The 15,121-nt window shown below is 35.1% G+C and overlaps 1 protein-coding gene across 2 annotated transcripts in view; it reads left to right on the top strand.

Moving 5' to 3' along the window:
• The window catches only part of uba7 (ubiquitin-like modifier activating enzyme 7), a 58,132-nt gene that overhangs the window by 1,948 nt on the left and 41,063 nt on the right, over window positions 1-15,121 (top strand). For both annotated transcript variants that reach the window (XM_052130521.1, XM_052130520.1), the window contains exons 3-14: window positions 847-1,015; window positions 3,388-3,522; window positions 3,605-3,711; window positions 4,262-4,352; window positions 4,736-4,868; window positions 7,357-7,454; window positions 8,006-8,167; window positions 9,685-9,849; window positions 11,358-11,474; window positions 11,633-11,713; window positions 13,220-13,375; window positions 14,284-14,449. In XM_052130521.1, coding sequence (XP_051986481.1) covers window positions 847-1,015; window positions 3,388-3,522; window positions 3,605-3,711; window positions 4,262-4,352; window positions 4,736-4,868; window positions 7,357-7,454; window positions 8,006-8,167; window positions 9,685-9,849; window positions 11,358-11,474; window positions 11,633-11,713; window positions 13,220-13,375; window positions 14,284-14,449 — 1,580 coding nt within the window. The remainder of the gene's footprint in view (window positions 1-846; window positions 1,016-3,387; window positions 3,523-3,604; window positions 3,712-4,261; window positions 4,353-4,735; window positions 4,869-7,356; window positions 7,455-8,005; window positions 8,168-9,684; window positions 9,850-11,357; window positions 11,475-11,632; window positions 11,714-13,219; window positions 13,376-14,283; window positions 14,450-15,121) is intronic.

Genomic DNA, 15,121 nt, shown 5'->3' with positions numbered 1-15,121 from the left:
GAAGCTCCAAAAGAGCACATAAAGATATCATAAAAGTAATCCATATGACTCCAGTTGTTTAATCCATGCCTTTTCAAGAGATCTAATTGATTTTTGGTGAAAACAGACCAAAAAGTAACTCATTCTTCACTGTACATCATGTCATTGCAGTCTCTAGGCATGATCATGATTTCAAGCTTGATTACACTTCCTAGTGGTTGGCGCTAGGATGTGTAACTGAGAAACTTGAAATCGTGATCGCCAAGGAGAGCTGATTATAAGAGTTGCATTTTGGTCTGTTCTCAAAATTAAAAGTGATTAGAAGGCTTCAGAAGACATGGATTAAACCACTGGATTTGTATGGATTACTTTTATGCTGCCTTTGTGCTTTTTGAAGCTTCAAAGTTTTGGTCACCATACACTTGCATTGTATGGACCTACAAAGTTGAGATATTCTACAGAAGAAAGAAAGACATACACAACATCTGGGATGGCATGAGTGAGAGTATTTATTCCTTTAAATAATAAAAAAAAAAAATCTGATTAAATACAGTTTTGAACTAGGTATTAAAAACCATCAAACAAAACCACTACTATATAAAAACAAGCATTTGTGTATTTGAACTTTTCACTCTAAATCTTGTAGTTACTGAAATATAGCTCTTGTGACAACTAGCCCTGGTCTCCCTAATATATATATATATAAGAATCACATATAGCAAAGATTGAACTTAACATTTTGGATTCCAGATATTTGTAAAGCTCAACAGTATTCTCATCCAAAATCATAATCAACATTTCGAGGTCAAATAATTTAGCTGGGAAATTTGTAATTTATCAACTTTACAATATTTAATCTCACAACAGGTATGTGATTGACCATGATGCGATGCGTCGAATGGGAAAGGCTGATGTCCTCATCGCTGGAATGAGAGGTCTTGGCGTGGAGATCGCCAAGAATGTGATCCTGGCTGGGGTCCGATCAGTCACCATCCAGGACGAAGGAGTGGTGGAGTGGCGAGATCTGTCTTCCCACGTAATTAGAACTTCTCATGTTATTAAAGGGATATTTCTGCCAAAATGTATTATTCTGTCATCATGTATTCATCCTTATGACATTCCAAAACCCAAATTACTTTCTTCTGTAGAACACAAAAAGTAGATGTTTTGCAGAATTTCCATACTGCTCTTTTCCATACATATACAATGAGAATGGAGACAGGGCTGTTGATCTCCAAAATGACAAAAACACACCATAAAAGTAGTCAGTTTGCACTATATTTCAAAGGGATAATCCCCCAAAAATGACAATTCTCTTATCTTTTACTCACCCTCATGTCATGGTGTTTATGACTTTCTTTTTTCATCAGAACACATATGAAGGTTTTTAGAAGAATATCTCAGCTCTGTAGGTCCTTACAATGCAAGTGAATGGTGACCAGACCTTTGAAGCCCTAAAAATCACATAAAGGATTCATAAAGTAATACATACTTCAACAGTGGTTAAATTTATATCTTCAGGAGGGCATCTTCACATCTGAAAGTGAAAGTGGAGATTTAGAGTAAAAAAAAGGAAACGGTTTCTCACCCACACCTATCATATCACTTCTGAAGATATGGATTTGACCACTTGAGTAACATTAATCAATTTTATGCTGCCTTTATGTGCTTTTTGGGGCTTCAAATGTCTGGTCACCATTCACATGCATTGTAAGGACCTACAGAGCTAAAATATTCTTCTAAAAATATTAATTTGCATTCTGCAGAAGAAAGAAATTCACACACATCTGGGATGGCATGAGGATGATTAAATGATTAAATTAATTGCCTATCAGAGCATCTAAAAAGGAAACACCTTTTTTTATGTTATATCTTTAATGCATCCTTTATCTAAGTTCAAATAATAAGGAAGCAGTTTGTATAAATAAGCACAGACTCCGAAACTGGCATTTCTCTATGCGTTTAGTGTCGTTTATATGAGAGGCATGAGAGAGTTTCAAACTTCTCCCAACTGATAAACTGTCTTGCATGGAGACGCTCATCCCTTGCATGTGTTTGCTGCAGCTAGATTATAACGTGATGGATCGTGATATAGCGAATCATAATATATATGTCATGGTGTGTATCTTATCCTGAAAAAAACAGTGATACACAGCTCTATTAAGAAGAAAGAGTTTGTTTTTTGTGAATTAAAGATGGATCAAAATCCAAAACAATTATATTTAAATATTTAAAAATATCTAAAAATCCTTAAAACATGATACATTTACCTGAGATGCAACATATTAGATATTTAGACTTCAGAGAATGTATATTGAAAATAAGTATATTTAGTCTTTACTGCACTGGCAGAAGTATAAACAAGTGGAAAAAATACACTATAAATAGAAAATACACTTTTAGGCCTGTTCAAGATACACAAGTCTAAATATCTTCTATGTTGCTTCTCAAGTAAATGTTTATTCCTATAAGGATTTTTAGATCATTTTAAATGGAAAACAAGACAAGAACACTTGATAACAATAGGATTTTTTTGCAGTGATTTTTTTAAAATTAAAATTAGTAGTAAATAAGTATTTTTCCCCCTTTAATTCAGTGAATATCATTTAGAGTTTTTTTTTTTTTAAAGATAATTTTGTCCTCTTAATTGTTAGTAAGCATGTTTAATACAACCTTTTAAGTTGAGGCACAAAATGAATTGTTGGTTAAGAGCTAATGATTAATCGTTGCAAAAATTGCCCGAATAGTCGAATAATCGTTCTAATAATCATTAGATTAGTCGATTATCAAAATAGTTGTTAGTTGCAGCCCTAGTTTATATACAAAATAATTCAAAATAGTCCAGTTGGTTCCACCAGTGGGTGGGGCCAATGGTGCTATGATGCATTTTGTGTGATGTGTAAATACAAAAAGCAATGTGTTGTGTCGTCATTAAAACAGAGATTTCAAAACGAGACGTATCAGCAGGGTGGCAACTATAAATGTTCTTTTTAGACTGGGGAGGAAGTTTTGGGCTCTGAAATGTACAGTATGTATTTATAGTACAGTTACTTCTTATATGTCTAAATATCAAGGACATTTTTATTCTCCATTTCATTTTTTAGTTCAATTACATCCTTATTCTGTTTAATTGTATGGAAAATATCCTCTTCTTCCATGGAAGAAAGAAAATAATAAAGGTTTGAAGTGATATGAAGGTGTGTAAATGATGACTGATTTAGTTTTTTTAGCAAACTATTCCTTTAACATTTAAAAATGTAAACATATTTAGTGGTGATGTACATGTGTCCATTAGAAAGCATGCATTTGAACCGTACTTTATTATGAAGTATCCAGCATTGCAGAGATAATCACTAACAATCCAAATGAATCACTTTTGTGAATGTTAACATGAAATTCTCCCTGTAGTTTTACTTGAAAGAAACTGATGTGGGTCAGAACAGGGCCTTGTGCTCTGAGAAACAGCTCTCAAGTCTGAACGTCTATGTTCGAGTGTCTGCAAGCACTGACAAACTCAGCGAGGACTTCCTGAGACAGTTTCAGGTGTGTTGGGATTCCTGCTCTCACATGTTCATTCAACAAAGTCTTTGACTCTCCTTGTGGTTCAATGTATTTATTTTATTAGGTTGTGGTGCTTACAAATTCACCCTTTGAGGAGCAGCAATGCCTGGGAACGTTTTGTCACTCAAACAATATAAAGTTTATTGTGGCTGACACCAGAGGACTTTTTGGGTAAGAAGAGCTACTTCCTATGAATCAACAAAAAAGACGACTTTTCATTACTGCAGTTAGAGTTCACAAAAGTAGCAAGATGAAAATAAACAAAACATTGATGGCATCGCGCAGTCAGTTGGACTGGTCAGTTGCATACATGTGAATGCACTAGTATTATGTATTTCAATAGTGATTGGAAGCACATACATTTGAGAGTGTAGAAAAAGAGTGTGTTCTACTACCATTTCATAACATTATGGCTGGATACCACAGACCGCTTTGTTGCATACTAACTGAATTGAAAGAGAACGTTTTGTCTTACGACACAGAGAGATATTATTAGCCATCAAGCACACACTTCTCACACTTTAAACATTTGCCAGACAAGTAAATCATATGGGCACCTTTACCAGTTTATTTACTATGATTTGGCACAAACATAATCTAATCTTGCATTCAAGACTTTTAGATTATAGTATGCAAATTAAGATGCAATTTATTAATATAGTATTCATTTATAATGATTAAAATAGTGCTAAATCAGATGTTAATTGTGTTTGGTTTACAGACAGTTGTTCTGTGACTTTGGAGAATCGTTTGAGGTCAGAGACACAAATGGAGAGACCCCAGTCTCAGCCATGATTGCTCACATCAGCAAGGTGACACAGCTCAAAAATAACAATTTCACTTTCTGTTTGATCCTTTTTAAAGCTTAAATGTGTCATTTCTGGCCACTAGCTGCCATTGTTCGGCAGCTAGTCCCAAAATCACACCATTGGTTGAACAGGAAGTAGACATGTCGGAACACTGTTACAAACAACAAATTTGAATTAAACACTTTACCTTTAAGTGAAAAGCACAAACCTATTTATGTAAATTCTGTTACTTGTTTTATCTAAATGCTGTGATCAATTGTTCTTTTCTTATATTTGTATATATTTGTTTTCAATAGCTTACATGACGTATCCATATACATTAATAGCCTGTATTTTAGGGAATACATGTAACATGCATTTTAAAAATATGATATGGTCCACTTAAGGGGAATCCAGGTGTTGTGACATGCTCAGATGAAGAAAGCCATGAATTCACTGATGGCATGTTGGTGAACTTCTCTGGGGTTCAAGGCATGAGCGAACTCAACAGCCATGCCCCCATTGAGATTAAAGAGAGGGGTAGGTGTGATATAATATTCTATATATATATACATACATCTGCAAAACGGAGAGCTGATTGTTTAAATAGTGGATTGAGATTGCAATAGCACATATTTATGGAAGCCAAGGAGTGCCAATTAAAAATGAATAAAGGAATAAATGATCAATCTATTAATTTGAAAATAAAAATGTGAATAAATCCAATTATAAATTGACAAATAAATAGACACATTTAAATGTGTTTATTTAATTCACATTTCAAAATGTAATTATATTTAACAATAAAATTGTGCATTCATAAATGTGTATTTTATTCATTTTTAAAATGCAATTCAATTTAACAATAAAATAGCACATTAAAGGAGCAGTTCACGCAAAAATGAAAATTAGTTTCTTTCTTCATCAAAACAGAATTTAAGACTTTTAGGATTTCATTTCAGGCCTCATCCTCTAAACAATGCAACGGTCTAAACAGTCCAAAATGCATATTTAGGGTGCATCAAAATAATCCAGACGACTCCAGTCGACAAATAAAATTATCCTGAATGCAAACAATTGATTATTTTAAGAAACAAAACAATACTTATATACTTAACTACAAATATTCGCTTCCGTTCATCTCTTTGACGCACGCTCATGAGAGGGATGACATTAGCTCATTGGTAAGGTCACGCGTCACTTGGAGGAGGAGGCAGGAAGCGTGTCTTTGTTTACAGTAGAAACTTGCACAGAGCAAGTTAAACGTTTCAGAAACCAGAACCCAAATTAGAAGTTTTGTGTTTACTTGGGACCCACACATACAAAACCGTGCAATATGCTATTTGCTATAGCAACATTTTTGATAGACACAACTCATGTATTTCTACTGATGTTCAATGTTACATTAATTCTTAACTATTTTCCTAACTTGGAAAATCTGCTTTTTGTCTCATGTTTTTGGTTTTGCCACTTTCATTTAACCTTTGGGTGCCACGTGAGGATGTCGTCTTATTATAAGCTACTTATTACTTTGAACTTGCCTGTAAAGCGCATTGTTGCCTTTCTGATCCTTTATATAAAACCAAGACAAACTAGTTTTCATTTTGGAAGTTGTCATCTTTATGTTTGGCTAGTTTTACATGTTTATGACGGTATCATGAAAAATGTCGAGCTGAGTAACCCATTGACCGCAGCACCTGACAGCACTCTCGCCTTGCCTGATTTCACGTAGAAAGAGAGCATGCCTATCAAATTATTTTGTTAAAAAAAGCCGAAAGTCAAGCCTGGCGAGCGCAACAGCGTGGAAGTGTGCTCTGAACAGAACGCTATGTGCTCTTAGCAATTTAAATTACACTTACTAAGGAAATAATTACACGAATATCAAAATGCATTGCGACCCAACATGCTGGCTATGTGAATTAATTTGGGTCACGACCCATAGTTTAAGAAATGCTGCTTAAGGCTAAACATTTTCTGAATAAATATGATAAAAAGCAACAAGTGTTTTACCCCCTCTCTCCCCCTTTACTGCTGGAAATGTGGTATAACTTAAGTGAAAGAAAAAAATGATATCTGGTTGTGTAAGTGAATAGCAGTATCACTTTATCAAGCTATGTAAATAGAAACTGTTTAGTAAAGTTTTGTCGAATCCCAATGGTTGTGGATGATCCAGGTACAGTATATGGGGGGTTTGTTCACAAATATGGCAAGGAGCAGTCATAGAGTAAAGTCTTTGGAATAGATTAATCTCTGGAAGGTCTTGCTGCACAGAGAAGCATTTGCTTCAGGTAGGATCTAGTGGCCGCTGCAGCCCGGAGGTCCTGCATCTTTCTCCAGCTGCTCTATACCTCAGACCGGTGGAGCGTGAGCATAGCGGCTGTGTGCTTTCAGTCAGTGGTGCGGATCGGTTCCGTTGACGGCATTGTGGTTACCTGCTCCCTTCCTGGACAGGTACCACTGTACACGTTCGGGGAGGGATGTGCTCTGCATTTAACTGCAGCAGTGACAAGTGACCATTAACTTCTGATACTACTCACGTACGTTTCTTTTGCGCAGGCTTCATAGACCATGTAAACCTCTATCAATAGCCGTGAAATGATAGACCTTCTTACATCTCCTTCGAATGGGACATGGGAGAGGGGGTGTGTCTTAAAATTGAGTCACAAGGTCGCCATTTTTAAACTCGATTGTCAAATGAATAAGGAAAAGCCAAAAGAAAATGAAAAAGAAAAGCAACTGCCAAATGCTTTTTTTAGATGAACTTTAAAAGGTGCATAAAAATGACATATTAATGTGCTGTTTTATTGCTAAATATAATTACTTTTTTAAACATAAATTAAATAAACACATTTAAATGTGTCTATTTATTTGGCCATTTATAAATTGGTTTATTTATATTTTTATTTTCAAATTAATAGATTGATTATATATTCCTTAATTCTTTTTTAATTGGTACTCCTTGGCTTCCATACATATTGAGCCAAGAACAAAGTAAATGTTACCCCTCTTTTCCTGACTTGTAATTTAGACAGATTCTCCTTCAGTATTTGTGACACTTCCAACTTTTCGGACTATGTGAAGGGTGGCGTGGCAACTGAAGTCAATCAACCGGAGATCCTCAGCTTTGTAAGTATAATCTAGAATGTTTTTTTTAATTTAAGAGTAATTACTTATACAGTTGACATGATGCTGAATGTTTCTGAAATTAGTTTGTGTGGGGACTTGGTTGTTACGTTAATCCGATCTTTCTGTGGACTATTTTGGTTTAAATGCAAGTTTAACATCAGGGACACATACTGTAACCAATAGTTCATCCACCCAGAAAAGAGGTCCCTCCTAAAAATTATGATTTAGAAAAACTTGAAGCTCAAACAATGAAACATTTCTGACTGAATCATGTATTTAAGTGGTGTAACACTATAAGTGGTGCTTATTATCCCTCCAGTACGCTGGCCCCATAGACTTCCATTGTAAGTGCATTACTGGTTACATGTTTTAACAAACTGAGGGCCAAGTCAAAATTATTCTGCTTGGGAATTGATACCATGTCACAGAGCCAATAGAGTTTATGTTTAGCCATGAATATTCCTTGCTTTAGAAAAATGAACTTACTCATGACTCTCCTGCTAGTTGCAATTACAGCAAAGCAACTCAGGTGATATTTCTCATTCTCATAGAAACCTTTCAGTGTGGCTACGAAAGAAGTGCTTATAGATCCGGGGCTTGTGGAGATGACAGACTTTGGCAAAATAGAAAGACACCGGTCTTTGCACTTGGCCTTCAAGGCCCTGCATCAATTCTCTGAGGAATACGGCAGAACACCCCGTCCTAGGTCTCAGGTCAGTGAATACATTTACACCTTGGCAGTATGCACCCAAAAAGGAAAATTCTGTCATAATATGCTCACCCTAATGTTGTTCCAAACCAGAATAATTTTCTGTCTTCCGTGGAACATAAAAGAAGATGTTGGGCACTAAGCAATCTCAGCCACTATTCCCTTTCATTGTATGGAAAAGTGGCTAATATCAAATTAATTTAGATGTTTTATAACTAATATATATATATATATATATTAGGGCTGTCGATTTACATTTATGCATTTGGCAGACGCTTTTATCCAAAGCAACTTACAGTGCAATTATTACAGGGACAATCCCCCTGGAACAACCTGGAGTTAAGTGCCTTGCTCAAGGACACAATGGTGGTGGCTGTGGGGTTAGAACCAGTGTCCTTCTGATTAACAGCCCTGTGCTTTAGCCACTACGCCACCACCACTCCATTTAATGTCAATACAATAACTATATTTGAAAATATATATATATAAAAATTATATATATATATATATATCAAATAAACGTATCTTTAGCCTTATTATTAAGTTTTATTATTTATTATTTATTATTCACGCATTGATTATCAAAATATTAGAATTTTTTCAGATAGAAATATGGCTAATCGTTGCACAAAAGTTTTTGTTTCTTCATACATATTTCTCAACACAACTTTGGTAAAGAAGCATGTCCTTTAGTATTAAGTTCAGTAAATGTTATATCACCCCCTTGTGGATTCCCAAAGCTATTATTCTAGACTTCATTAAAGAGATAGTTCACCCAAAAATGACAATTCTTTCATCATTTACTCGCCCTCATGCCATCCCAGATGTGTATGAATTTCTTCTGCTGAATGTAAATTATGATTTTTAGAAGAATATTTAAGCTCTGTTGGTTCTTACAATGCAAGTGAATGGTGGCCAGACCTTTTGAAGCTCCAACAATCACAAAAAGGTAGCAGAAAAGTAATCCTTCTGACTATAAATCTCCACTTTCAGAATGTGAAAGTGAAAATGGAGATTTATAGTAAAATAATGAATTAAATATTGATCTGTTTATCACACACATCTATCATATTTGTTCTAAATACATAGATTTAACCGCTGGAGTTTTATGTATTTATAGATTACTTTTATGCTGCCTTTATGTGAATTTTGGAGCTTAAAAGGTCAGGTCACCATTCACTGACCTACACAGCTGAGATATTCTTCTAAAAATCTTCTTTTGGGTTCAGTTGAAGAAAAAAAGTCATACAGTACACATCTAGGAAGGCATGAGGGTGAGTAAATGATAAGAGAATTCGAATTTTTGGGTGAACTATCCCTTTAAATGGAAGGCCAACTGACAGTGAATGGAAAGCACACAAATTAGGCTCCTTATTTTAAATGTTGGCTAATGTTAATATATCGATACCTCAAAAGATTATAGAGAACATATCGTCCCAGTCAATAACTGTAGTATTGCTATTTTCTGACATTCCTACTGATTATACTGTATATCACCTGTGTGTTTTTGCTGCCCTGTAGGCCGATGCTGAATTGCTGGTCACAATTACGAAAAAGATCTGTGCAGATGCAGAGTTTAACGAACTTGATGAAGACACTGTGCGGAAATTATCCCTGGTTGCCAGCGGTGACCTTGCACCTGTCAATGCGTTCATTGGTGGGCTGGCTGCTCAGGAGGTGGTGAAGGTGAGAGAATGTTATAAGTAACATTGCTAACACTGTCATTCATACATACAGAGTAAAATATACATTTTACAAGCGCATACACGAAGCGACACCGGTAAAGCGGTAATGATTCTGAATGTGTCAGAAAAACTAGCAAAGAGACTGTCTGAACATTTTGTTAATTTTTAGAGAGAAATGCACATTAGGATCGGGCCGACAGACAATGATCTCGGGGATCAACGAATTGGTCAGAGTAATCGCCAATAAATGCCTTTGATGATGTCAAGATGATATTTGGCTTGTTTTCACATATATTCAATTATTATTATTATTATTATTGTAGGCTATTATTTTTATCAGATTAATATTACAAATATTTTGCCCATAGACACACAGATACACCCTTGAAGAAAAAGCATCTATGCGCATTTATGTTTGTATGGAGTCGTGCAGTCTCGTGGAACTCGCACCTGTAAAGAGTTTTCACTTTTTCTTTGTTTCTGTCTTCTGAATTTTTGTTTTGTTTTGCAAGAACAGTATCGTCTATCTCCGCTCAGGAGGCGGTTTGAGTTCAGTTTGCTTTATTTCCACAGAGCAGTTCATTGTGACCACAAATCTGCAGCCTATCCAACTGTGATTAAAACATAAAATAATACAGAAACACTTTCACCTCGAACCATGATTTATATTTCAGTGATTATTATCATCATTATAATTATAATTTGTACATTTAGTATTGTTTTTATGTCTTCGTTTGTTTAAGTAATTTTCCGGCTGCATGTTTAGACGCACACTTGCCTGATGGTAAATGGAAAGTACTTATACATAATTTTATTTGCTTTTCGTTTCTTTTGGAGTGCAATTTGCATTTAGACATGTATTTGACATGCTGAGTGACTCCAGCCAGGTCTCCTAAGCAACCAAATTGGCCCGGTTGCTAGGGAGGGTAGAGTCACATGGGATAACCTCCTTGTGGTCGCTATAATGTGGTTCTCGCTCTCGGTGGGGCGTGTGGTGAGCTGTGCGTGGATGCTGCAGAGAATAGCATGAAGACTCCACACGCGCTATGTCTCCGTGGTAACGCGCTCAACAAGCCACATGATAAGATGCGCGGATTGACGTCTCGGATGCAGAGGTGACAGAGATTCATCCTCCGGCACCCGGATTGAGGCAATGCGCCACCATGAGGACTTAGAGCGCATTGGGAAATGGGCATTAAAAAAAAATATGAAAAAATGTATTTGATTTGTTTTTTGTTTTTTAAATAAATTAATTACATTTTCAAAGCAAAATCACTAAAGCTATAATATTCACAGATCCCTCAGCCCAGGGATTGCCCATATAATTGGATATTGTGATATATGTATATGTATATATAAAATACCCCACCGGTAGAGAATGCACAGATGAAGTAGGTCGACCGAAGACTCGTCTCATCGATTAACATTTGGTCGACTATTAGGGGGCAGCCCTAGAAATCTCTTTAAAAGTTGAATAGTTTGTTAATTATTGTGTTAATTATCCTTCAGGCTTGCAGTGGTAAATTCACTCCTCTCAGACAGTGGCTGTACTTTGATGCGCTGGAATGCCTGTCTGACGAAGAAGAGGGTACGGAAGGTGTCCTGACTGAAGATGATTGTGCTCCTGTAAGCGATCATTCTACAGCAATCTCATGAAAAAAAAGACCTGACACAAAAAAGTCATTTGTGATTTGTTTGTGAAGAACATAGTAGCATAGGCAGCATGAAGTAATGGCAGAGTATGTGTTGTGTCTGTGATTCCATCTTTCTCCTCTGTGCTGCAGAGAGACAGTCGATATGATGGACAGATCGCTGTGTTTGGATCTGCTTTTCAAGACAAATTGAAGAACCAGAATTATTTCCTGGTGAGTGCATTTCTCCAGTTTCACCAGCAGAGAGAGACATAATCCTCACTGCAAAGCTGGTACAGTCATCCTAGTCCAACCAAGGATGTAGTAAGGGTTTACTAATGGGTAGATCTGTTGGTCAGTGGTGTAGAATGTACAGGAAACAGTTTGTGATTCATGTGGCATTTCCTGTTAAACAGTAAGGATGTGTCAGCCAGAGTTTCCTGTGTGAATCAACCTGCTTATGTGGAGATTTGAGTTTGTTTTAGTTTTTTGTGAATATTGCTAAAACATATATTTTTGTTATTTTGTAATTTTGAATTATATAAACTGTATAAACTATTATTATCAGGGTTTCCGCTTTATTTCCACTTCCTAATTTTAGGGAATTTAAAAAACAATGATTTTCAGCCCTATAAATGTCATGAAATGTAATAAAACAATTTAAATAATAATTGTAATAACAACAGTAATCTTAAATGTCATGGGAAAGTCATGGAAATTTTTATAGTGTATATATATATATATATATATATATATATATATATATATATATATATATATTATTATTTTTTCTAGTGATGGCTTGGTTTAAATTATTTTAGTGTTTACCTGATGCCGACTGGACCATTCAAGACTAACTCATGCATTTTTACTGACTGGTGAATATCCTATGACCATTAAGCACATTCTACTGAATTGTAAAAGTTTTAGAACTATCAGACAACGCTTTTATACAGAGAATTGTTAATTGATATTTTTTTTAAAGTATCATCTGAACAGATTTGACAGTTTTTATCGTGTATAAACTTAGTGTCTTATCTAATATTGCAAATATGTACTGACGACCCCTTGATTGCCATGTGAATAGCCTAGTTGCTGACATGGCGTTAAAACTAAATAAATAATAATAATATATCAAAATTATTTCGTCAGGAGATTTGTGTATTTATTTTTTTTGGTGAATTTATATATATTTGTTATTTGCTTGTTTTTGAGTAATATAAACTGTTTAAAATATTAATATCAGGGGTTTGCTAAAATATCCACTTCCAAATATCAGGATATTTCAAAATGATGATTTTCAGGCCTATGAATTTCATGGAATATAATAAAATAAAATAATTAAAATAATTAAAAACAAATCTTAAAATGGAATGACTAGTGATTCACTATTGATGCACTGATTGAAATTATTTCAGCAGCCAGAAAATGCTCTTTTTAAGTGCAATCTCTATAAAATGATTTTAAAAATCCTAATCCATCAATCATGAAGGATCATGGAAATTTAAAGGTATGAGAGCTCTCGAATATAAACTATTATACAATGTTTTTGAAACAGTTGATTCCAGTATTTAATTACATCACATGTACTATATAGTTATTTATTTATTCCAACTTTGTTTTATGACTCTCCTCACAAAGACAATTCCAAGTACTGGACTGTAGCTCAGTTATAGGGATAAATATTGTACAGTATTGTCAGTATATTGTAAATTCTCACTGAAATGTATATATGATCAGGTTGGAGCTGGAGCGATTGGTTGTGAACTGCTGAAGAACTTTGCTCTGATTGGTCTGGGTGCGGGAGAGGGCGGGAACATTACAGTTACTGACATGGACTCTATTGAGCGATCAAACCTGAATCGACAGTTTCTATTCCGCTCACAGGACATTGGGGTAAGTTTATGGTCTTTCATCCCCAAAACAACAATGTAGAAAAGGAGCAACAACATTATTGATTAATTTACATTTTATAAAATGGTTACATAGTGACTATGTAACCAGTGACCATAGTTTAATGTTCGTTATAAAACAGATTGTTTGGTTCTGATTGAAAAAGCTATGTTCCAAACCATTATCAAATAGCCAATATATGCATACCTGTGACAGCACAGCAATTGAACCATTATTTATTGATTTATCATATTGCTACAGATTTAAAAAAAGTGGTGATTTTAAAGTGAGGTTAAAGGAATGTTCCGGATTCAATACAAGTTGAGCTCAATTGACAACATTTGTGGCATAATATTGATTACCACACACATTTATTTTAACTCGTACCTCCTTTAAAAAAGGCAAAAATCTTAGTTACTGTGAGCCACTTACTGTATAATGGAAGTGAATTGGGCCCATATTTGAACATTAAAATATTCACTGTTTCAAAAGTATAGCCATATTACATAAATAATATGCCTGTAAAAATGATTTCAGTCTGTTAAAATCACTTACTAACTTTTTATAGCCAATTTTAAAACTCCGTTACCATGACAATATAATGTCAACAAACACTAAAATGACTGTGAAAATGATATGGGCAAATTTAAACAAATAATACATGAGTTTTAAAAGAAGAATTAATGCAAGTGCTATTATAAAGTTGTAATCTTCTAATTTCTTTGTTTAAACCCTCCAAAAATTGGCCCCATTCACTTCCATTGTAAGTGCCTCACTGTAACCACAATTTTTTATTTAAAAAAAAAAGGAGGGATGAGTTGAAACTATAAGTTTACCCACTTAAACATGGTTAACTGCTGAAGCACGGCATCTTCTGGCTTATTGCTTTATTATTTTTCTCTCATATTCAGAGGCTTAAGTCAGAGGCAGCAGCAGAGTCCGCCAAAGCAATGAACCCTTACATGAACATCACTGCTCACCAGAACAGAGTGTGTCCAGAGACAGAGGAGGTCTACACATATTCATTTTATAGTCAGCTTGATGGGGTTGCAGCTGCACTGGATAATGTGGATGCCAGTGAGTGTTAATACTACTCAGGAATGTCTCGCTGGTCTGGGGCCAGTGCTGTTGCTAAATGTTACATTAATTTAATGTTTTCGGATGCCCTTCTAACTTAAACTTTTGTATTTATTTGATGTTCTAAACATCATATAGCCTAATCTCATGAACATTTTGTGACAGTGGTAACATTTTTGCCAAAAAGATAGCTTGCTTCATTAAACGTTTTGCAGCAGTTTCCTAGTTGGTGATGTCCAGCACCAAAAGCAAGTGAAATGGTCTCATAACCAGATGAGGTTTTTAAGGTGAATGTTAGATGGATGTTTAAATGAGTAAAACGTACATCCCTAACCATAACCATAAACTTTAACCTAAATCCATCCAATAGTGTTCTAAATGGAAATGAGAGGTGAACAAAACAGACACCCTTACCCTTAACCAACTGATAGTGTGGAAAAAAGCAAATGCGACCACGTCATTTGTTCTGAATGTTCTAAAGCAACCACGTCATTTGGTGGCGCTTCTTTGAGTCCAAAGACCAACACTCTATCAGTCAAGCTACCAAAGAAGCTAATAACATTGGAATATGCTTGTAAATGTGGGTGGGTCTTTAATACAAGTGTTCAATTGTATTGTTTTTAATATGTTTCGATATGATAACAGAAGTGTGTGAGTAATAGGGTGAAAAAT

Source organism: Xyrauchen texanus, chromosome 7 (assembly GCF_025860055.1).
Source record: "Xyrauchen texanus isolate HMW12.3.18 chromosome 7, RBS_HiC_50CHRs, whole genome shotgun sequence".
NCBI classification, from domain to species: domain Eukaryota; kingdom Metazoa; phylum Chordata; class Actinopteri; order Cypriniformes; family Catostomidae; genus Xyrauchen; species Xyrauchen texanus.
The sequence above is the reverse complement of the archived record's forward strand: the minus strand, read 5'-3'. Positions and strand labels throughout refer to the sequence as shown.